The 23,708-nt window shown below is 40.0% G+C and overlaps 2 protein-coding genes across 9 annotated transcripts; one reads left to right on the top strand and one right to left on the bottom strand.

Annotated features, from left to right (window-relative positions):
* Positions 1 to 1,649: 1,649 nt before the first annotated feature.
* LOC147247603 (urokinase-type plasminogen activator-like) lies at positions 1,650 to 6,313 on the bottom strand. Its single transcript, XM_086180314.1, has 11 exons — positions 6,221 to 6,313; positions 5,599 to 5,703; positions 5,368 to 5,419; positions 5,135 to 5,273; positions 4,972 to 5,054; positions 4,866 to 4,889; positions 4,035 to 4,215; positions 3,776 to 3,921; positions 3,558 to 3,698; positions 3,338 to 3,486; positions 1,650 to 2,582 (listed from the first exon to the last, which is right to left on the bottom strand). Exons 2-11 carry the CDS (start codon positions 5,647 to 5,649, stop codon positions 2,388 to 2,390), a joined length of 1,161 nt encoding a protein of 386 aa, XP_086036440.1. The 5' UTR covers positions 5,650 to 5,703; positions 6,221 to 6,313; the 3' UTR covers positions 1,650 to 2,387.
* A 4,088-nt stretch (positions 6,314 to 10,401) lies between these two features.
* On the top strand, positions 10,402 to 23,506 carry LOC147247602 (inhibitor of nuclear factor kappa-B kinase subunit alpha-like). Of its 8 annotated transcripts, XR_015109312.1 has the most exons (24): positions 10,402 to 10,687; positions 11,325 to 11,464; positions 11,557 to 11,651; positions 11,739 to 11,856; positions 11,943 to 12,012; positions 12,101 to 12,189; positions 12,345 to 12,434; positions 12,562 to 12,686; positions 13,276 to 13,383; positions 13,672 to 13,807; positions 13,910 to 14,110; positions 14,310 to 14,412; positions 14,634 to 14,757; positions 17,385 to 17,536; positions 17,633 to 17,694; positions 17,783 to 17,892; positions 17,969 to 18,018; positions 18,216 to 18,324; positions 18,417 to 18,564; positions 18,700 to 18,749; positions 18,937 to 19,036; positions 19,976 to 20,068; positions 21,298 to 21,747; positions 21,836 to 23,506. XR_015109312.1 is itself a non-coding variant. In XM_086179552.1 (23 exons), the coding sequence occupies exons 2-22, from the start codon at positions 11,360 to 11,362 to the stop codon at positions 20,033 to 20,035; spliced, it is 2,205 nt and encodes a 734-aa protein (XP_086035678.1). In that variant the 5' UTR covers positions 10,402 to 10,687; positions 11,325 to 11,359; the 3' UTR covers positions 20,036 to 20,068; positions 21,298 to 23,506. The 8 variants fall into 8 exon arrangements, 6 of the variants coding, with proteins under 6 accessions (XP_086035678.1, XP_086035682.1, XP_086035679.1 ...); XR_015109314.1 differs by having other exon boundaries at positions 18,937 to 19,051; positions 19,978 to 20,068; positions 21,298 to 23,506; XM_086179552.1 differs by having other exon boundaries at positions 21,298 to 23,506.
* Positions 23,507 to 23,708: the final 202 nt, after the last annotated feature.

Raw genomic sequence — 23,708 nt, 5'->3', positions numbered from 1 at the left:
TTGGACACTCTAAATTGACCGTAGGTATGAATTTGAGTGTGAATGGTTGTTTGTCTCTATGTGTTGGCCCTGCGATGGACTGTCCAGGGTGAACCCTACCTCTCGCCAGTTGACGCTGGGGTAGGCTCCAGCCCCCCCGCGACCCTTAACAGGAATAAGCGGAAGACGATGGATGGATGAACATGTTATCTCTTGTTGCCACCAGGTGGCATTATGATTAAACTTCCCCAAAATATAATGTCTTCCTCTGTAACACATTCTACACTCATCATCCAAGTTTGGTGAATGCTGGCTGTACAGTTTGATCTTTCTGACAGTAAGACAGACAAACACGACCCTCTTGATGGAGGTTACATACTCCATACTGCACAGATGAAGCTGACTTTATCTTGGTTATTTCACTCTCTGTGTACATGAGCTGCACACCAGCACCACTTAAACTAAAATGTGAAATGGTGGAGGGTAGAGTAAACAAGGATTTATGTGGAGTAAATTACACGGTTCACTGTTCACTCTGGACAACAAAGATTTATTCAACTTTTGAGGAAATAAACACAGTGTTCATTCATGCATTTATGGATATGTAATGTCAATCTCATCACAAACAAGCTTTTTGAAATGATGTGTTTATAGAATCCTGTCAATCCTGTCATAGATATAGATATATATATATATATATATATATATATATATATATATATATATATATATATATATATCATGGCATTATATATATAATGGCAAAGTCAAGAGCTACTAGTGTTTGATTCAAATGGAAGGAAAACAGACTGTAAGATTTAGGTGGGTGGAAAGTGAGTCTTTTTTTCTATTGTACAAACTAAGATGAGATGAGAGACTTACTTTCTTTAACCCTGCAATATTCTGGTGTTCAGATGAGAAAAACACTAGTATAGCTCTTAATGTGAAAGTCTTAATGAAGAAAAGTTTAATTCGAATAATTTGAACTTCTAATTAAGACATTTTTGTTGGATACGATGAAGCTGTTCAATTATTCTGGTCCTGGTTGGTTTGAGTTTTTACAGCCAACCTAGCCTCTGGGCACGAAACTGTATGGATGGAAGAGAAATTAAATCCATCCATCCATTTTCTACCACTTATCCTGTCACCCGATTCCAGCAGCCTTCAGACAAGAAGCAGGGTTCAATTTCAACAGGTCACAGTCCATCGCAAGATATATAGACAGACAACCATTCACACTCACAGCCACGCCTACAGCCAATTTAAAGAATCTCTTAGCCTAGGCACCATTTGCATGTCTTTGGACCCACGCAGGCACGGAGAGAACATGTAAAGTCCACAGATAAAGAGTCGTGCCAGAGTCGGGGCTCAAACCTGGAACCTTCTTGCTGTGAGGTGAAAGTGCACCTCTGTGCCACCCAGATAGGAATCCTTTCAATAATTTATTTATTGTATGTCTTCTTCATGCTTTATAATATTTGTAAGTCAAATGCTGGAGAAATAAATATTATGACTAACATGCAGAGATATATTAGTGAGACAGAAACACTAGAAATCCTGCTCTGTCAATTTGTCTCAAAAACAACACACCTGACTGGCTTAATGTTTGTAAAAAAAAAAAGCCTGTCAGGCACAGAACTGAAGCCATAGCTGTCAAAAACCGTCTTTTATACATCTTTTATTTACAGAAATACTTATGCAGCAACATGAGGATTATTTTACACAACAGTGCCCACTGGTGGTGAAGACCTACACAAACAGGTTCATGTCAGCAGTCATCAGTGACTTCACTTTAAATGTCTTCATTTTCTCATTTTACATGAAAACCAAGATCAAGATCTGCAGAGAAGTAAAAAAATATAACAACTCAAGTTAAATGAGTTCCCTTTTATCATTAAACAGTATGTTTATTTCCCCTTTTTAAACCCACAAGTGCCTCTGTACAGTATGAACAGCATTTGAAGGCATAATGGAAGTATGATGTAGCACCAGTAATAATATTCTCTACAAAATTTAGCAGGGCCAGCCTTCTATCAGAGGAAATGCTGTAATTGAATTACATAAATAAATTTAAAAATATATATAAAATGTAAAATCTGTTTTCATAATAATGGTTCTCACACAAAAATAAAACATTTACACAACATAATACACTATACAATAAAATATATTTATAAGGCTGTCCATTTATAGCAATGCTTATCAGCTGCCCTTCTGTGAATACTGAAAGGTGTGTTGTGCACATGCTCGCATACACACGCACACACACACACACACACACACGCGCACACACACACACACACGCGCGCGCACACACACACACACATCAGGGGGGATAGTTAAAACTGGCACTAATAGGGATCCAATGAGGACCCTGCAATGCTGCTGCCACTGGCAACTTATCAGATTCACTTTGTGGGGTACATCACCCCAATTGTATACTTAGGGAGCCCTGATTTCTCTGCAATCCATTTGTTGTATTTAGTAACTTGTGTGTAAACCCCTGGATTGTTCTCCTGTGCACAACTGATTCCCCAGCTCACCACCCCAAACAGAAACATGCGACCGGACACTTCACACACCAGGGGACCACCGGAATCACCCTGTGGGGAGAGGATACACACCCTCAGTCTGTGACTGCAGCATGAAGAAAACTACTACTTGTTTCACCAGCTCCCATGGATATTCAGTGGCAGCCAGTAATATTAATTAATTAATAAAGTGCAAACAGAACACTTTTAATTCTGCCTCAAATTTTTTAGACATCTAAAACAGTTTTTTAAAAAAACTCAAACATCCACCCACTGAATAACATTAAAATCTTTCATGAATTTTTGAACCTGGAGTTCTGTTTTATTCTTTGAAATTGATGAAATCTTACTGTTATCTTTTTAACAGTTAAGACACAAACATTGATCCAGTTCAGTCCTGACCTTGTCTAAATACTACACAATATCAGTTAAGCTAAAAAGTAGAATTTTTGTTCATTAATCAACTTTGTTGTGAAATAAAAAATAAAAATATATGTAGGAGTCATAATCTACACCCAAGAGAAAAATACACGGAAAAATAAATGCACTTTTTTGGTATAATATGATTATAGTTTGAATCGTGCTGATATAACTAAAGCTGCATGATATTGGCACATGAAAAATTCTTGTCATGTATGTGGAAGATTTTTAACATAAATATACATACGATATGGCAAAGCTGTAATGAAAAATGAATTAGGGAATTAATAGTCTATGAAAGTGTGCAAATTTGAGATAAAATCTCCTCTAAAACCCTTTTCCTTAAAAAATACATGTACTGTTGTCAACACATGCACAAATATTCATACTCCAACTACTTTGCTCACCTTGCAAGCGTCTCTGCTCCAGTCAGGACTGGCAGCACAGATCATGTTGTCAGTAATGAGACTGTCATATTGTGGTTCACCTCTGCAGTCAGTCATGGAGAGCAGGTTCACTTGAGCCTGCTTCAAGAACTGTGAGTACCTCAAGGCACCTGCAGGCCACAAATCAGTTATAAACCTGAAATAATTGACATCTGAGTCATGCATCTTTTGGTGTAAATACCATATCGCTCCCTCCCGTATCCTGCGATGCTGCACTGAAATCCCGCAGGAAGCTGAGTGCGTGGTGGAGGAAGACACACTGTGCGAACGGATGCTGACCGCACAGCACATCCTCCATCCCTGCTTTTAATCTTCAACAGAGCTGTAAAATTATACGAAGTTAGGATTACTACTCTCAGAAACTTTGTAACACACACACATGGTCATACACACACACACCTATGTCATTGTTGTAATTAGACTCATTGTATTTCGGGTGGAGGATCATCTTCTCCACTCTGAACTTCTGTTCCTTGACAGAATCTGTGTCATTGATGGTGCTCTTCCCCAAGTACACCGACAGACGCTTGATGTTAGTCGCCTCACTGAACAAAAAATACACAAGCATCACTCAACCTTGTGAGTCATATTGTTGCTATCAAGCGAAGATTGCAGGAGGAGGAAATGGAAGTGAGCTGTTCCCTGTGTTTTGTCTCACCCATCAGAGAAGCAGTGTGCAGCCGTGAGAACCCAGCACGGCGCAATGAGGGAGGCACCACAGAGAAAATTGTGCCGCTGATGAAAGATAGCTGCTACCCATGGCTGTGACTGAATAGGTGTGAAGGAACCACCCACGATTTTATGCATCATCCGCTCAGACCTCTCACCACAAGTCATCTCTGCAGGGCCACAAAGGACAAATGGGTTGAGTGTTTATCATCACAAGACAGAATTATAGAAAAGTTTGGATTGAACTCAAAGTAAATCAGCAACTTCTAGGGATATACACTTATTGCCTGTCGTCCTCAGGGCCAGAGAAGAAGACAGATGCCCTTCTTTCCTCTGCGATGCATATTGAACATGAGATGCTTATTAGTTAGTTTAGCACAATGAGTAATATTGGACGGGGAGTGTTTGTACACCTCCATCTTTGCCTTCATTAATATAACTAGCATTTCAAAGATTTTAAATTAAAAATGTAAAAATGGTAACACATTGTAACTTTAGAATGAGACACATAGTCAGAGCTACATTCCTGAATGCACACAATATTTTGATGAAGCAAATCTGTCAAACAAAATCAAATGCTTGCTGATGATGTCATGGTGGATTTTGTAAGGGAGAATGAGGAAATGAAAATGAAGAGAAATGCTAACACGTCCATCAACAACAATTCATTATTCTAAGCTAATGGACAGTCAGCTGGTCTCTGTGGGTCTCAGCTCCCTAACGCAGCACAGAGGAGGGAAAGGTGTCTATCTTGTCTAACTTCGGGGAGGATAGACAACAAGCGTATTTCCAAAAAAGGTTGGCATGTTCCTTTAACTACCTGAATCTGCTGCTGTTGCAGAACCTATACGGAAACATGAGATGAATATCATTATTCAAATCAACATCAAACAGAATGCATGTGTTCTTTCAATCTCCAGTCTTACATTTGGGAACATCACAGAATTCTTTCACAACCCTGCTCCCTCTTCTAACACGACACCATGGCATCAAGCTGTTGTCAGGATTCCTTGGATTGAACAGAAACAAGTTTATAATATATTTTTATATATCAATACAATATATCGCAGAGACAGCCTGGTTAAGTACCTGCAGTAATTATGGTCACCCAGTCCCTTTGAAGCTCCCCAGAGATTTTTAAACCTGTTCCAGTTGAGACACCTGGCACCGTACACAGTCTCCGAAATTAATCCCCTGTAACTGCTCCCGTCACCGGAGCGACATCTTGCTGAGGAGCACATGGCAAAAAAAATAAAAATAAATAAGTACAAAAAGCTGATGACAAACAGAATATCAAGAGTATGATCAGAGAAATATCTTACCTGTTTGAGTGTCCCGAAGTGTTGGTGACCATTTTTTTCTTTTGGACAAAGCCTGACACAGGAACAGACAGTGTCATATATTTTTTATTATGTATTATGTCATATATTTATATATTATATTCACATATTTTACAAATCATGTGAATGCTTGCTGGCTTGTTAGAGGAGGAAACTCTGAACGTATGTCCTTACTATGTCCACACCACTTCCCTATTCCTTATTGGTACCTACCACTTCAATACTGACTGCAGCAAAGATGGCGAGGATGACTAAAAGGTTCATCTTCACTTCTGCTTTCAATTCCCTTTAGTATGAGAATTTTTGTCTGCAGACAGGCTGAAAAAAGAAAATAAATTTCAGTGAGGGACTGACTGGATGTCCTTATAAGGAATTTATCTTCAGCACAATGACAGGATGGAAACATGGACACATGTTTTTTTGGTCCCAGATAAAGTGTGCACGTCTTTGTTCATGTTGATTGCATATCTACATTTATTAACAGTGGAGGGTTTAACGTCAGAATGGTAGATGGAAGCTCACTGTCTGTACTATAAGCACACCACTATCCGTGTCTATACTAAGAGTTCCGTATCAGTGTTGATTACTCTCAAGGAAGGGATCATCATTACATCATATCACATTTGCATTCAGTTCTACATTGAATTTCAAAGTATTTTTGAGCAGGACATGGTGTCGGCTTCATAATAGTAAGAGATAGCTAGAACTGTACTTTCCTTTGCAAGTGTCTGTCAACAAATACTTTCATGGCTGTTACATTTTTTTATGTTGACAAAGTTAAGCATTCTTAAAACACCTATTTAGTATTTAAGAGCTTTGTAAGTGATCTGTTTACCTTCTAAATGTCCAGATGAAGTTATCTCGTCTCCTCTGATATCCACTGATGCTGTCGTGTGTTCTGGTGTTGCAGTGCAGCTCTCCTCTTGTCACATTCCATTTAAAAACACAGAGGCTGGTGGGAGGTGCCTTTGACATGGAAACCTCACTCAATTTCAGATCAACATATTGGTCAAAAATGTGTCATGTCCTGTGACAGACACTCCTGCTAACCACAGATTTTAAAAAATAATCTCCAAAATTGGAAATGTGTACAATGAAAACGCTATTACGTATGTGAAGATGAGTACATCCTCCCGCTCTGACTACACATATAAGACTCACGAAGAATTCAGTCAAGCCTTTTAAATTAATTTACTCATAACAAAAGGGGGTTTCTGATCAGTGACCGCAGGGTATTTGCATGAGCATTATGAACATGAACTTTTTATATGGGATTTATATTCACTTTTTTCCCCATGTGAACCCCAAAAGAACCATCTGTTGCTGATGACAGCTCATATTATCCAAAGAAAAAAAGAGGAGAGATCCTATGAATGAGGATTTTCATTTTGTGCTGTTCTCGTGCCAAACTTTTGATAGAGAGACCTTCAGTTCCATTTCCTTTAAAAATCCATTTTATCAAAATCATAATGACATTCGAGGCAGCATGACTCGGGGGTAGAGTGGCCATCTACCAAACAAAGGGTCGCTGGTTCGATCCTCACTTCTCCCGATGACCATGTTGAAATATCCTTGAGAAAGATACTGAGCTCCTAATTGCCCTGCGATGTACTGGCAACCCGTCCAGAGTGAACCCCGCCTCTCGCCCAAAGTCAGCTAGGGTAGGATCCAGCCCTCCCCCGTGACCCTTAACTGATAAGTGGTATAGAAAATAGATGGCTAGATGGAAAAATGACAATTTTTTTTACATTACAAATAACTTGTTTTGGTTTTCAGTTATTTGGCATTTTCACACATTCAGCATAGCTTCCTAACATGGAAATATATACCAGTTAATCACAGTGTGGTTCAACCCTATTTGTTTATGTCAACTCATGTTTCAGCAAGTTTTCATTTTCCACTCAAAGAGGGATAAATTGTTTTCTTTCTTGCATTTCTAGGAGAGCAATTAGCAACTGGTTAAACATATAACTTATAGTTCGTTTAGGCATTATTCCCCCAACACAGCACAAGAAAGAAACCTGTGTTTCATAGATTGATAAATGTATTTAGGATCACAAGTTTGTGTGATGACTACAAAGACCACTGCGCGTGTTTACAACCTGTAGGCAGCGCAGAAAGCTGCATCATTCATTGGGAAATCTTGTGTTCCTGACGCTCTATGACGATGATTTGAAAAGATGAGTTTACATCTGTACGTCTACATGTGGTTTAGGTATCTTGGCAGCTGTCAGCACATCATTCAATGTTAAAGTAAACAGTGAACACTTCCCTAATAACAATGAGCATTGTGTGAGTCTTACTAATAAATGGAGGGGATTTCTCATCCCAGGCAAAATATAATGATGCTGCTGTTAGTCACATTTCCTCCTCTTTGATTGAGCACAATAGCCTCACTTAATTTGTCTGCACAAGCTTTGGAGTCTGAATCGGGTGCTTAGAGGGATAGAATAATTTCTTACAATGAAGATGTGTAGATGTGTGTAACTCAGTCATTTACTTTATAGGCTACACCTTGCTCACTTTAATCTATACTTAGGTACCAAATAAAGACATAAATCGGAAATATATATTCTAAGAATTCTAAGAAATCCTCACTCAGAATTTGTGACTGAAGCAGCTTCCACCTGTCTGGCACCCTCAATGCCTCACGGCATCTCATCTCCCTAATCCAGATGAATTGTTTTTAATCTGAAATCTTGCATTTCAACCTGCAATCAGCCTTGAAGCAGACTGCGTAAAAATCTCAAACTCAAACTCTCAAGTGTAAACTTCTGTTTTTGAAAGAATAAAGAAACATAACCATAAGGACAAATAAGAACATGAATGAAAAAATTAAAAAGATTCATTGCACAGTTCAATGAAGCTAAATGCGCCTTACATTAAAAGGATAATGATTATTTAGAGCATTACACAGAAAACATGCACTAAGTAATGGAGTCTTCAAATCGGGTCTTGTGTACTTGTTCATAAGAGACCATTAGAACACCCCTCTCAGTTCGTATTGATATGTATTCACATATCATGTCATGTTTTTTTCAGAAAGCTTTGAGGTCATGACTTGTGATGTACTTGATGATGTTTCTAGAAATGGCAGAGCCCATGGACAAGCTTTTAAGTAACATGTAATGCTTTATCTTAGTCATTTTATGATTTGCCTGGAGAAAATGTTATATTACAATAGGCTAATCATGTTGTTGGCCTTCTCATTCCCTTCAGATGCAAGCTTGTTAACCCTGTTATTTCCTGAAGGTAAGAGTAACGTTAGCCAGTGTTAAAGCCATGTCACACTACCAGTGGCGTTCCTGTCTGGTTACCACTTGAGAACCAGGCCTTTCCTGTACATGACTTTGTGACATGACTTCACGATAGGCAGAGGAAAGGAAGGAGAAGAGAGGAAGGTCAGCAATCACCTCTGAAGATGGCTTGGGTTACCAAAGAGCCTGAGCAGCATTGCTCTCTATGGGCGCAACAACAAGCTACAGCTCTGTGATGATCTGTCTGACCCACTGAGACCTTAAGAATAATGTAAAAGTAAATGAAAATAAACTCTGAATCCAAGACACGGTGAGACCCTTTTTTTTCATTAAATTTTTCTCTATCAGAATTCTGAATTAGTAACAACATTAAAATGGACTTTTTAAGAACCATTAAAGCACATAGGAGTAGTTAAACTTTGCAAAAAAAGCATTACTATGTTTTTCAGTGTGTTAGTTAAAAGCTCATATTGTACAATGGTTCTGAAATGACATGTCCAAAAAACTGTAGATTTGTTCCGTCTGGTATGATCAAGTTGCCAAGTCTTTTAAAAAAAGCATATCTACTTTTATTTGGCACTATTTATTAAAATCTTTTAAAAAAAAGTTAAAGCAGATCCATTTTGATGCCTACAGACAGATGATCAGGGATACCTTAGTAAGATTACACCATTTATCATCAGCATAACATCGGAGGCTAACATTAAGTTCTCCGATGACATCACCTAGCGGAAGCATACGCAGTGCGATGATCTAAGGCTCCTCTTTGTTTAACACAACAAGTCATATGTCCCTGACACATGTTTTCCAAGCATGAGAAATATTTCCTTCCTGTAGCAGAACCGTTGTAAAATTAATTCAGGGGAGACCCACGCTAGTTATGAGGATTTCAATATCAGTTCTACAGAATGCTGCGTTTAAATCAAAGGGAAAGAGCAGATAATCCATGCGAGAGCATTCATTCCATTCACAACTATTATATTATTATAGTATTAGGGGGATATATAGATATAGATATGTGTCAGTCCAGTGATAACTGCGGTCCACCTTTCCAGGTCTTTCAAAATGTAGAATGTCTTGATATTTGTACAACATTTTGCTCTCATGCAGATTCAACTTGATCTTCGATTTCATATTATAGAAGCAGAAAACTGTTATCTGGATACTACTTGAACACAGATATTTGATTTAAACTGAAGCTAATCAAAACAAGTTATTATAGTTGGACATTTGCTGCACAAAGGGTCAATTTTTTTCTTGACTATTGTTCACCATTTCTTGTTTGGTCATTTGTGTACCTAGGAGCCATTAATTAGTTTATGATGGATTTTGAATTGTGGATTGGTATAAGATTATGGGTTTTTTTTCTTATCATTTTAATCAGTAATATCATTATTTATTGTGCAATTGTATGAATTCCAAAGAAAAGGATTTCTGGCAGATATTGATTAGACTGGAAAAAAAAAAACAACCCTCATGGCTCCAGGTAGAATAAAAAGTTTTCATAAAAGTGTTTTGAATGAAAGGCCCCCACACAGAAAGAAAGCCTTGAAGGCCACAAACTTTTTGGACTGTTACAGAAGAATTTAGAAGAATTTTAAAAAGTATGTAAATTTCACACACCTCATCCCATCACTTTTCACTTTCACACGCTGTTTGTTCGGCGGTCTCTTGTAGAATAGATCCCCCAACAGAGGCAGAGGTAGTACTGCATCCTCTCCTAACTTCAAGCATGCCATTCACGCATGCGCAGATACAGCAACGGTCACAGAGGCTGTACTTTCACTTCACGCAGATAATGAGCTTTCCTTTTGTATCTTTTCAACATAAGTACAGTAAAGTAGAGTTTAAATATATCTTTAAATTAGTTTTTGATGGATTGGGGAGTTTCATTTCGTACAGCGATACGTTGAAGGTGAAACTTTGAGAAGAAAACGGACCGTAAACAACACGGTTAGCTAAATTTGAAAGCTACAATCTTCTGACGGAACATGACATTCATCATTTCCAACCTCTGACCTCCAGGAGAGGTGCGCTCATCAGAGGTGAGGTGTGTGAATTTGATCAGGTTTATGCAGTTAAGGAAAGTTTAGCTGGACTCATAATTGTTTACAGAAACATTAACGGTATGAGCAATACTCAACACGACTGCTTGTTTGATGAAAAACTAACTTTAACTCCAGAAGTGGGGAGCATTAGCAACAGGTGTTACTAAGCAACTACTCAAATTTTTATAAGCACTAGTGTAATACTACTAAGAAGCTAAAGAAATATAGCATAAAAAAGTACATAATTACCTTTAAAGTAGAGTAATTCCAAATGCAATCAGGCATAAATGACTTCCTAGCCATTTGTGCTTGTCTTTTTGGCTACCATACGGCAAAACACACACGCACGCACACACACACACACACACACACACACACACACACACTCACACACACATATATGTGTACAAACACACACTCACACACATATATATGTGTGTGTGTGTGTGTATTTATGTGTATGTGTGATAATGCAATATATTATTAATGCCAGTGCATAGAAGTGCTACATGTAGAACTTAGCACCAAAAGGCCATACTATCACTTTTGATTAACTTTATAACTAGTAAGAATGAAGCTGTACATTTTTTTACATTATTTTTTATTCTGGCTCTGTTTCATCTGTTGTCTCTAGCAGGTGACGTCCACCACCCCAGCAGACTCCCCGTTATGGAGCGGGCAGCATTGAAACAGAACCAGTTGTGTGGCCTATGGGAAATGAAAAAGAGGCTTGGGAAGGGGGCTTTTGGCCATGTCTACCTTTACCAGCACCTTGTGAGTCCGCATTCACATGCATGAAAGGAGAACATTAACTCATCACATTCTTTGAATTACTTCTTTGTCTGACCTGTGTTTGTTTGGAGCAGAAATCGGCCGAGAAGATTGCGGTGAAACTATGTCACCTGGATCTGAACTCCAAGAACAGGGAGCGCTGGGTCAGAGAGATCCAGATCATGAGAAAGTGAGTGTCGTTTCAAGAAAGTGGCACACTGATGTACGCTGTTTGAATATCACATTTCCAATTTTCGAGCTTTGTTTTCTTTTTCAGACTGACCCATACAAATGTTGTTGAAGCCAGAGAAGTTCCTGAAGAGTTGACTTTGATTGCTTTAAATGACCTACCTCTGCTGGCCATGGAGTATTGCTCCAGAGGAGACCTACGTAAAGTAATAGCTTGCTACTTTATTACAAAAAAATTAACACAATGTTGTTTTTTTTTTACATGTATGATAGTGTTTACTTCCTTATTTAGGTGTTGAGTAAACCAGAAAACTGCTGTGGGCTGAAGGAGAGTGAAGTGCTCTTGCTGCTCAGTGATATAGGTAATGTTTTCCTCCATTTTTACTAAAGAATAAAGAACATAGAGTTTGTTTTCTTGTTAATGCATAATGTATTTGTAAATATATACAGGTTCTGGTATCCAGTATCTTCATGAAAATAAGATAATCCACAGAGACCTAAAGCCAGAGAACATAGTTCTACAGGAGATTGATGGGAAGGTGAACTTATTTTCCCCTAATAATTACACACAAACACAGACACAAAAACACAGACACACACACACACACACACACACACACACACACACATATATATAGATATATATATATCTGTGTCTGGCACCCACTCAATCTGATACTATATTTTTCTTCAGCTTGTCCATAAGATCATCGATCTGGGATATGCCAAAGACCTAGACCAGGGCAGTGTCTGTACTTCATTTGTTGGAACTCTCCCGTATCTTGTAAGTGATGCAGAATGATCATATTTCTCTGCCACCGATGACCTTTATCACTTGAGTACAATCTGCCATGTCTTATACGTGTGTGTGTGTGTGTGTGTGTGTGTGTGTGTATACATATGTGTTCCAGGCTCCAGAGCTTTTCGAGAGTAAACCCTACACTGTGACTGTGGACTACTGGAGCTTTGGGACGGTGATCTTTGAATGCATTTGTGGATTTCGGCCCTTTTTACACCACATGCAACCAGTACAGTGGTGAGTCAATTGTGGGAAAATTAGAAAATTTATAAATATACACTGTGGTGCGTAACACTGTAGTCATTTCTTTACATGAAATGTCAATTAAATACAGGAGAAGCCAACATCTGAATAGAAGTATTACAAAGTAACATCAGGACCTAAAAATCCTGTTTTTATTAATCACATTTTAGGGAAGCATGAAGGATTATTTTAATCATCATTAACCTCCTGATTATTTTTTTGCAAATAATCAGTAAGTCGTTTAGTCTTTAAAGGTCAAGAAATCTGAAAAATTCTCATCACAATTTTCCATACACAAGTTCAAATTTCTTCTCTTGTCTATTGTATAATCCAAAACAAAACGAAAACCTTTCATTTTCTGTCAGACATGACAAAAAAGCAGTAAATCCTTAAATGTTGGACATTTTAGCTTGAATAAGACTGTCAAAATGATCAATTTTCTGCTGACAAATGTATTTATTGATGAGTCATGGCAGCTTTAACAAATTCTGTTTGCATGTTGCCGGTGTCCAACAACTGGAAAAATGGTTCATGTTTTTTGATGTACCTTGCAACTTGTTGGATTTTTTGCCTACATTTGCAGGACAAGCAAAGTCAAGAACAAAGGTCCCAAAGACATCATGGCAGTTGAGGACATGAACGGGGAAGTGCGATTCTCAACACATCTTCCATATCCCAACAATCTCAGCAGGTAGAGAACAAAATTTATGTTTTTTCCTTAATCACCATTGTCCAGGATCCCTCATGACATCTGCCCACAAGTATAAAGTTGTGTGGAAGGATGAAATTATCGCAATTAAATGCAGATCCTGAGCAAACTGCACATCCAAGATTTTTAGCTACTTTCTATCACATCATGACGTTGGGGGGTAGATAAAATTTGGTGTATTTGCAGATGTACGAAATATCCGTGTGTAACATTTTGTGTAAACACAAAACCTACATTTAGTGCGTGTGTATGTGTGTGTGTGTGTTTTAGACCACTACTAGAGCCAATTGAGTGTCTACTGCAGATGCTGCTACTATGGGATCCTGTTGCACGAGGTGGAGGTGTGGATCCTGATGTTAACAAGCCCCACTGCTACAGTGCCTTACAGAATATTCTCAACATGAAGGTCAGTCATTTGCCTATCTCTCAGTGCTATTTAGGTTTTATACCCATCTAGACTTGATGTCAGCATGCAAAAAAAAGTCACACTCAACGAACTCGATTTTAGGTGATCCATGTGTTGGATTTGACGTCAGCCCAGCTGCACTCCCTGGTATTGGATGATGAGGAGAGCTTACACTCTCTGCAGCTTCGTCTGGAGACCCACACTCAATCACACATTGCCCCACTGAGTCAAGAGCTGCTGTTAGAGACGGGAATCTCCCTGGATCCACGTTGGCCACCTGCACACTTTCTGCCTGATGGATTGGTATTTTTTTACACACACACACACGCACACACACACACAAATTATATGCACATTTAAGTGCGCAGTAAGAAGATATGCTGTATAATGTATGAAGATTGTTTGATATTACGCTCAGCTTGTAGCAATTGGTACAACAATTACCTCCACTAGCACATACCTCAGTAGTGAATGCATAATAACATTTGCTCTATTATTTCAGCGGGGCTGGGACAACTCCATAGTCTTCCTGTTTGATAAGAGCCTGACCAAGTACTCTGGACCACTGACCGCCAGACCTCTGCCAGACAGTGTCAACTTTATTGGTTAGATGTTTTACAAATACAACCAAACACAAACCCCTTGAGAAAGATAAAGTAAAATCCTGTTGTCTCTCGGGAAAATTGGAAACCAAACCCAGATGAGCTTTGAATCAGATCTTAAAAAGAGGTTGCTCAGTCATTTGTAAGAGATACAAACAATTTTTGTTTTAATGTGAAATTTTGAAGAAGTCTTTGAAGGGAATGTGGGAATGTGTGTTGTTTAGTGAGAGAGACAAAGACACAACTCCCACTGGCTGCACTCAGGAAGGTTTGGGGGGAAGCTGTCAGCTACATTTGTGGACTGAAGGAGGACTACATATGCCTATACCAGGGACAGAGGGCTGCTATGTGAGTGAACACACACATCTACAAACCACCCATACATGTGCACACCAGTGCTGGCTGGTGGTTGAAATCGAGTGTTAAACAAGACCCGGGAGAAAGGGAACTCTTATTAATAAAAATCTCTTCATCTGTTCCAGTGTAGAAAATCATATGTAAGATATTTGAATGGTACATAATAATTAGAAGTTTGATTCAGTCAATTTAAAGTGTAACTTTCACCTGAAATTCAAAACATCTCAAACATATTTTGTGAGAAATCTGACTTACTGTTTGATTGTCAGCACTGATGTAGACATATTCATTGTTTAGGTACAGGTGTTGGACCTCCTGTGATACTTAACCCAAAATATACTTTTTGGGTTAAGTATATTTTGCCTTTTAAGTATATTTTACTTAAAAGGCAAAATATACTTAAAAGGCAAAATATACTTAACCCAAAAAGTATATTTTGCCTTTTAAGTAAACACCGATACTGTATGTCTTGAGCTCATGAAGACATTTCACCCTCCTTCATCACTTCTTTGCGACTTCAGAATGCAGAAAGACCCAGCCACTTATATTTAGCTTGAAGCCACTGGCCACTGACAGCTTCTTTATAGTAGTGCCAAACTTGAAGTGATATACTTAGTTTGGTTTTAGCTCAAATCAGGTGAAAGCACAGGTAAGGTTTAGGTGTCCCTAGTTGTTTTTCCCACGACATTTCATTCCTTCTCAGCCACAGCCAGCAGCTCGCTCTTTCCGCCTTCTCTGCCAAGTCCTTTGATGCCTTCTTCAACTTTGGCCCAGTCACTCCTACGTTCCCTCAGGAGGCGCTGGATGGACTTTCCAATAAACCCCCTGCAGTCAACCTCCACAGGGCAGATAACAGTCAACCACCCTGTACTCGACACTCTGTTACCAGCATGGTGTACTCGTTCTTCCTCCTTTTGAAAGCTGCCTCCATTCCTCCCTCCTAAGGGACTGTGAGCTCTGCCAGGATCACTGTTTGGGCTGAGGGCGACCACAGGATGATGTCTGGTCTCAGAGAGGTTGTGGTTATCTCTGGCAGGAACTTGAGCTGCCGATCAAGGTCCACTCTAAAGTTCCAGTCACATCCAGGTGTCAGCAGTGATCTTCTCTCCCTCTGGGCGATGTTCGGAGCCCCTGCCCCTTGTCCAACAAAATGAATCAGCTTCCGTGCTGTTGAAGGGTGGTCTTTGGCTGCTTTCAGCCTTCGTCCCTCAAGGACTTCAGTCAGCAGGACCTGGTCTTGCCGCCACCTGTACTGACCCTGAGACAGAGCTGTCTTGCAACTGGACTGGATGTGCTGTAGACTTGGGTTTGGGGCGTTACAGAGTTGGCAGTTCCACAGAGCCATACCACGACTAAGATTGTTGAGGCTGCGGAGGGTGTCGTAGATGGCCTGAATGAGGAAACTTAACCTTGCCTGAGGCAACTTCCACATGTGAGACCACCTGATGGTCCTGTCGACCACTCCTTCCCAGGTTGTCCAACATCCTTGCTGCCGCTGGCTAAGGGCTCTGATCTTGTACTGCTCATCCTCAGTCTGACCACCTCTGCAATCACATGGTCCTTCCTCTCCTTTCTTGTTGCTTTTGACCAAAACTTGGGGGCTGTTCCCCACCCCAAGCCAGCTCTCCCTGTCTGTGTCCCGTCAGCGATTTCTCTGTGCATGAACCTGCTGATGGTCTGGTCGACAGCCTCTTTGGCCTTCCACTTGTGTCCTGTTAGAACCAGTGCCTCTGTGTTTTTTTTACAAACAAGTCAGTTGAGTCTCTCAGATCTAACATGAGCCTCACTTTCTCCTGTCTGTAGCCCAGGTTGATGGACTTCAGTGGCAACTGAAGCCAAGCCACTTGCAAATGAAACTGTTGGCCTTGGCATCGATCCTCAGTACTGTGGATGTAGTGATCTCACACTGCTTCAGGGGCCACATCAGGTGCTGGTAGAGGGCGAATTGATAGCACAAATCAAAATGTTTGTTGAGTACTGAGTGTATGGCTGGAAGCACTAGAAAGGCAAAATATATCTCTTGGGTGAAGTATTGCTTTAAACTGCCCTCTTCTGTTTTTTTTATAGTTCAGACAATGTGAGGATTGGAGTATCCTGTGGACCACAAACTTTGCTGAAATAAAATGTCTAATCTCACATTTATGATTATAATATCTCTCATTTTTAAATGTGCAGAATAATCTAGCATTAGTGTAGTACTTACTTGGGCCCATGGAATGTCACAGTAGGGATCATACCGGCTGCCAATCATGTAAAAATCAGTGAGCAAGGACTACAAATTGTCAGCTGACCAAGAATAATACATATTACATTAGTTGTAGACTATCTAACCATGAAGCAATTACCATGTCATTCTGAATTTGGCCAAAGGAGGCCACTGGTGCTCATCTTACATTGTCAGTTTATCTACATAGCCTGTAGTGACACAGTTGATTGATCCATCACACACATGCAGTTTGTAATGTGTTTCTTTTTTTTTTTCATTTTCAATTGCATCTCCATCTCTTAAAATAGATGAGCCGCCTCTGTTACACCATTAGATTATTCCTCTCTTGTGTGTGTATGTGTGTGTGTGTGTGTGTGTATGTGTGTGTGTGTGTGTGTATGTGTGTGTGTAGGCTGAGTCTGCTGCGTTACAACACCACCTTAACACGGTACAAGAACCTGCTCTTCTCCCACTCACAGCAGCTCCGAGCCAAACTGGCCTTCTTTAAGAGCAGCATCCAGCACGATCTGGAGCAGTACACCAAACAGAGAAACAACGGCATCTGTGAGTGGCTCCTCCTGAGTTGCTCTTAAACTCACTATGCAAACATCACTGAAATATGAAGCAACTGATCTACTTTTGTGTTGTATTTGTCTGAAGCTTCAGAAAAAATGCTAAAGACATGGCAAGAGAATGAAGAGAAGGCTGATGGGTTTACAAAGGTAGAACATGTGAAAATCACAATTTTAACTTGAAGTTATTACATAAGAAATAAGAATAATACGAAATTAAGGGTGTTTCTGTATGTAGGTTGCTGATGTGAGTTGTCTGGATGAAGATATAGTGGCTCTTCATTCTGAGATAGTGGAGCTGCAGCGGAGTCCTTTTTTGAGGAGACAAGGGGACGTAATGGAACAGCTGTCAGTAATTCTGTTATAAAAATGCAATAATGATTTAAATAGATATGACAGAAAGAAATGTATTGTCTCTTTACAGTGAGGGGAAAGCTATTGAACTCTACAAGCAACTCAAAGCTAAGTGCAAAAGTTAGTAAAAAATAATTCACGTCTTTATTCTCCTTGGAGAATTTGCTGATGCTTGTTGCTATGGCTACAATTCACTACTATAAGATAAAAATACTCAGGCTGTCAAAATGTGCACACTTAATGGAAACAGACTGGGTGTAGCGTATATGTCACTTGAAAGTGGGATGTTAATAAAAGTATGTGTGTGTCTGTTTCAGGTCCTGACCCTCCTCATGGGTACAGTGACAGCTCAGACATGGTGAAGACCATACTCCAAACGGTTCAGAACCAGGACCGGGTGCTTAAAGACTTGTACACTCACCTGAGGTAATCAATCTAAATATAAACAGAGAAGTCCAAGCTCCCTTTCGCGTGACTGAGGTGTAATTGAAGGTTTCATTATCTCTTTCTTACTTTAGCACAATTCTGGTGTGTAAGAGACGCATTGTTGATTTATTCCCAAAATTGGAGAAGGCAGTAGAGAATATAAAAGCAGCAGAAGCGGCAGTGATGCAGATGCAAATGAAAAGACAGAAGGAGTTCTGGTACCTTCTCAAGGTCGCCTGTGTGAGTATGAATATATTGGACAGGGAGTCTTTTCCTGAATCAGTGATGTTGTTGGGGTTTAGAGCTGTGTGATGAAATATGGCATGTATAAACACTTGGTGCTTTCACTAATTCTGTATGTGGTTTTGTATTAAGGCCCAGAGCAACCTGCCATCACAGTCTTCCGTGCCGTCCTCCAGCTACAGGTGAGAGTACTTGTTGAGCAAGCTAAGACATAAAATTTTTGGCCTGATTTGCAAACAGTGTTTCCATGGATACAGTAACATTTCCTCGAAACCACAAAATTGTAATATTTTAGAAAATGGCCTCATAATCTCCTGCGTTATTTTTTGTAAATATCTGATTTTGTCAAACTGTCTTTTGTTGTTTCAGTGAAACTATTCATGAGTTACTGGATGAGAATCAACGGTACCTAAATAAGCTGACGTCTCTGCTGCAAGACACCAGTCAGGAGATGGAGCAAAATGCCATGGTACAATGTACAGGGAGGTCATGCATATAAGCACTGTCTTCAAGTAACATCTTGTATACAAACTCATTTATAGTTTTTTTCTCATACTGTGTACAAACTATCCCGGACAGTACTGTCAAACGTTTGGCATGTAGCTTTATATTTTTTCATTCTCTGATACTAGGTTGGTTTTACTTTGATATGAGTTAGATCTCATTGAAATCAAATATAAGCTTGAAAATAAACATTTAGTTACATGCTGCACAAATTTATGCTCGGCCATCTTGATTGGACCCAGAACATGTTGGAAGGATTTTATATGCCATATGGACTCAGAACAGTCCAGGACGAGCTACAGTTTGTGGTCGGTGAGAGAGATGTCTGAGTTACTGTGACATGGTTTTGAAGAAGCATGTGGAAATTTGAAGACCCCTCTAAAATTTATTTGGGGGTGGGGCATCACTTATGTCAATTATTTCTGTTAGCAGAGTGTTTTACGTTAAACGTAGGACACACATTACACACGACCAAGTTGTATCATGCTGAGTGAACACCCGCACGCACGGGCTCACCTGTTTTATTGGTTAGGGACACAGCATACCTGTGGGCAATTCCCTGATTAGGGTCATGTGACGTATGACGTCAGAATGTACAAAATGGGGTATTATCATAAAACAAAAAAATCATAACATATTTAACAACCAAAATGAAATGAGAGCACATCTCAACAATTTCATGTTTTTTTCATACTCGTCTCACTGTTTTATTGTGGTTTATATTGTGTATTAACATTTTCCTTCTTATACTCATATTTCTATTATACATTCATTCAGAGAACAGTATGGATCCGTTTTAAGGGAATGCATTATGTTCAGTAGATGGTGAATGTTATATGAAATATTTGTAAATATAAGCAATTTTGAAATGATAGATACTTTGATGTCTTTGCTCTCCCCTCAGGGTCAGGATTGGAGTTGGACTGAGCATGGAGCCATCAACACCAAACAACAGAACATCTAGAAACTTACTAAACACTCTTAAAGACTGATAAGGGTAAAAGATATTGTTTAAACAGGTGCCTCATAAGAGTTATGCAATCTGAAAACTCTTTGTGTCTTTTACATACGTACATACATATAATGATGGAAAACACAGAGACTTTCCAAGACAGTATTATGTCAAAGACAACAATATAGTGAGCTATGTATGGTTTAACTTCAATGTATATTTTATAGGACGGCACGGTGGTGCAGTGGTTAGCACAGCTTGAGCAAGGGATCTTTCTGTGTGGAGTTTGCATGTTCTCGTGTGCGTGGGTTCTCTCCAGGTACTCCGGCTGTCTCCCACAGTCCAAAGACATGCAATTGGGGACTAGGCTGATTGATACTCTAAATTGACTGTAGGTGTGACTGTGAGTGTGAATGGTCGTCTGTCTCTATGTGTTGGCCCTGCGATGGACTGGCGACCCAACCAGGGTGAACCCCGCCTCTCACCTGAAGGCTGCTGGGATAGGCTCCAGCCCTTCCATGACCCTTAACAGGATAAGTGGTAGAAAAGGGATGGAATGGTATATTTTATAGTTTTGAAGTTGTATTCAGCTGTAATCAGTACTTATTTTTTGTAGAAATAATAATGGTAAAGTTTTGCTGCTGACAAACAGTGTGATGGAATATGAATGACTTGCATGTCAAGTTATGTCCTTTTCCCTCATTAGAATGGATCTGCCGATACGTGTTTTTTTCTCAAAATTGTTTATTCTTTGAGACAGGATACATTTGTTTACATACTGGACCAGACAACTCTTTGTACACATAAAGGAAATTACTTGTTTATGTGACACTGAGGTCAGAATTTCTGTTTTGAACAGAGGAAAACAAAACAGTACAAACAGATAACAGAAAATCAAGTAACAAGCTCAAAGGAAGGAGAGATGGAGGGCTGGAAGAGCACAATAAACATCAGAATATATTTCAACTGAATATTATCTCTCATCACAATCATTTACTGATGGACAAAGTATTGTGTCAGAATGGTATGGACACTAAAATACACAATGGAATTCAGAGCTATACAGCTACTGGACTTGTGTTTTTTCCACCCCAAAATAAATTCAAATTATATTTGTATGTGATTCAAAAAATATAGCATAGGAAAAAAAACATTTCAGGTATATAAGGCATGAGCAGTCAAATATTGATGTAAATACCATGTGATGAAAAAATACACCACAACAGTAAGTGTAAAGCGACTGACTAAGTTGTCCATATTACTTAAATGCACAGGCTGGCAACAACTTGAGGTGGGCATCGCTATGGAATGCTCCATCTCCCCCATCCTGATCGTCGCAGCTTTTGAGATCATCCTCATAGGGGCGAGGAAGATGGTTGGAGGAGTGAAGTTACATTCAGGCCAAAGGCTACCACCAGTGAGAGGCTACATGGATGACATCAGGCATGTACAGCAAGGCTGATGAAGAGGGTTGACGAGCTTGTAGGACGGGCAAGAGTGAAGCTCTAACCCTCCAAATCACAAAGCCTGTCACTCAGGAAAGGAATCAGAAGCGACCAAACCATCTTCGTTGCAGACGGAGAAGAGATCCTGCTGCTTGCAAAACAACCCCCCTGCAGCTTGGGGCGGGCCCACAGCAGAGCTCTCTGACAGGCAGATGGGGAATGAGGTGGGGAAGCAGCTGGCAGATGGCCTGACCAGAATCGACAAGAGCCAGCTCCCAGGTAAGTACAAAGTATGGAGCCTACCAGCTCATACTGTACCAGAGGGTGATGTGGCCTTTGAAGCTGAGCGAAGTTCCCTCGTCAACAGCAAGCAAGATGGATGGGCTTGCAAACAGCAGCAGGCTTTCTGCCGCAGCCAAGCAGTCCATCCAGTTTACTAGTGTTGGAAAGAGCATTAACACCCCCCGCCACAAGGAAAGAGCAAGACTCCTCTCACCCGGCCATGAGTGGCACATGAGAGCCAAGTTTGGGAAGACGGCTCCAGTTCCCCAGAGAGACTGTGAAAACATCTCTTTGTCCCGACCTCATGTTGTGGTCAGTGACAAGCAAGACGGCCTGCTGGTGGAGCTCACTGTTCCATGGGAGGGGTGGGGGCAGGATGCTCCCCACGAGCGGAAGCAAACCAAGTATGCTGACCTGGCTGCAGAGTGCATGGAAGCTGGCTGAAAGGCTGTCACATGCCTGGTGGAAGTGGGTTGCTGTGGCTTCGTGGGGTCCTCCGCCATTTGGTTCCTCCGTGACATGGGATGCATAGGAGTGGTTCGATGGAAAGTGACGAAAGAGCTGAAGAGGCTGAAAATTGAAGCTCCTAGTTGTGGCTTAGAAGGAAGCACAGGAGTTTGGGGCCAAACAAGACCGAGGGCATCAGCAAGGGGGTAGTAGGGAGAGATCCCTGCCGTCGCTCCACCACCAAGATATGTACAGGGGTTAAAGGAGTGAAACATCAGTGACTGGTGGTCCCCAGCCGATGACCCTTTTAGATGCACAACTGATGATGTGTCGTAGTGGAGGCACCAGGCGGTCATCTCTCAACCCAGCCCCAATCGAGAAGAACACTCCACCAACAGCGCTGTCCTGATTCATCAAAGGATTCTAACAGCTAGTCCTGTTAAGAATAGTGAGGCATTCCAAGGCAGCAGCCTCTTGGGAACACACCTGCACATCAAGGCACCGGTGGAGGTGCGTCTGGCCACAAAGCCCAGCAGGAGGTTCATCAACCTGTATCTCAAAAAGGACAATTTGTTTTAAACTCATGTATCCTGCATGTCATGCTGCTGGTGTAACTGCCGCGCAGGCTGTTTACAAGGTTACAGACTTAATCTCAGGTTTTGCTCAGTAAAGTTTTTATGCCATTCAGACATGAAAAAAGGCATTTTCTTCTAGTTTATTAGGAATAATTAAAAAAAATCTTTACAAGAAAAGTCATTTTTATAAGCCTTATTCAAATTAACACAAAGAAATTTGTTTGCTCCCTATATCCTGCCCTATGAATGATCTGTATGACTTTCTTTTGCAGAGTGATTAGAGGATGTATTGTACTTCTGTAATTATTGCCCCAAACCTCTGCACAGTAAATTAGTTATGAGTTTCTTATAATCTAGACCCTGTTGTGCTTTATTTAAGATTGCGATGTTTCGGGACACTTTGGTTTTTACATGGTTAATATGTGATTTCCATCTGATTTGTTCATCTATTGTCACCCCCAGAAATTTGATTTCATCAACTCTTTCAATATCAACCTCATCCAACTGAATCTGTGTTTGTGTATTAGCTCCCAAAAATTATTAGTCTTGTTTTGCTCAAATTTGATGACCATTTATCAAACCATAGACACCATGCACCTGAAGGGAGCAAAGCACTGCAAAATTCCATGCATGTGTAATGCTATAAACTGTAGTTTCATCAATTCATAGGGGTACATATCAAAGATGGTAATTAACAAATAACTTGATTTAGCACTTCAAGAAGAGAGGTCACAAAGTGCTTCACAGAGACAAAAAACAAAACGTACTGTATTGTGGTTTAAACAATAAAAGCAGAAAGACAGTAAATAGAAGGTTTCAGGTTTGAAATCACATTTTAGTGTTGAATGACAGTGATTTGAACAGTCAACTCAGACTCTAAACATGTATCTATGCGCTTGTTAATGTATACAGACATTAAACAAACAATTAGCTTTG

This window comes from Aulostomus chinensis, chromosome 16, assembly GCF_037954235.1.
Source record: "Aulostomus chinensis isolate RoL2024-O1b breed Wild chromosome 16, RoL_Achi_v1.0, whole genome shotgun sequence".
In the NCBI taxonomy this organism is placed as follows: domain Eukaryota; kingdom Metazoa; phylum Chordata; class Actinopteri; order Syngnathiformes; family Aulostomidae; genus Aulostomus; species Aulostomus chinensis.
This window is presented reverse-complemented; position numbering and strand designations above follow the sequence as displayed.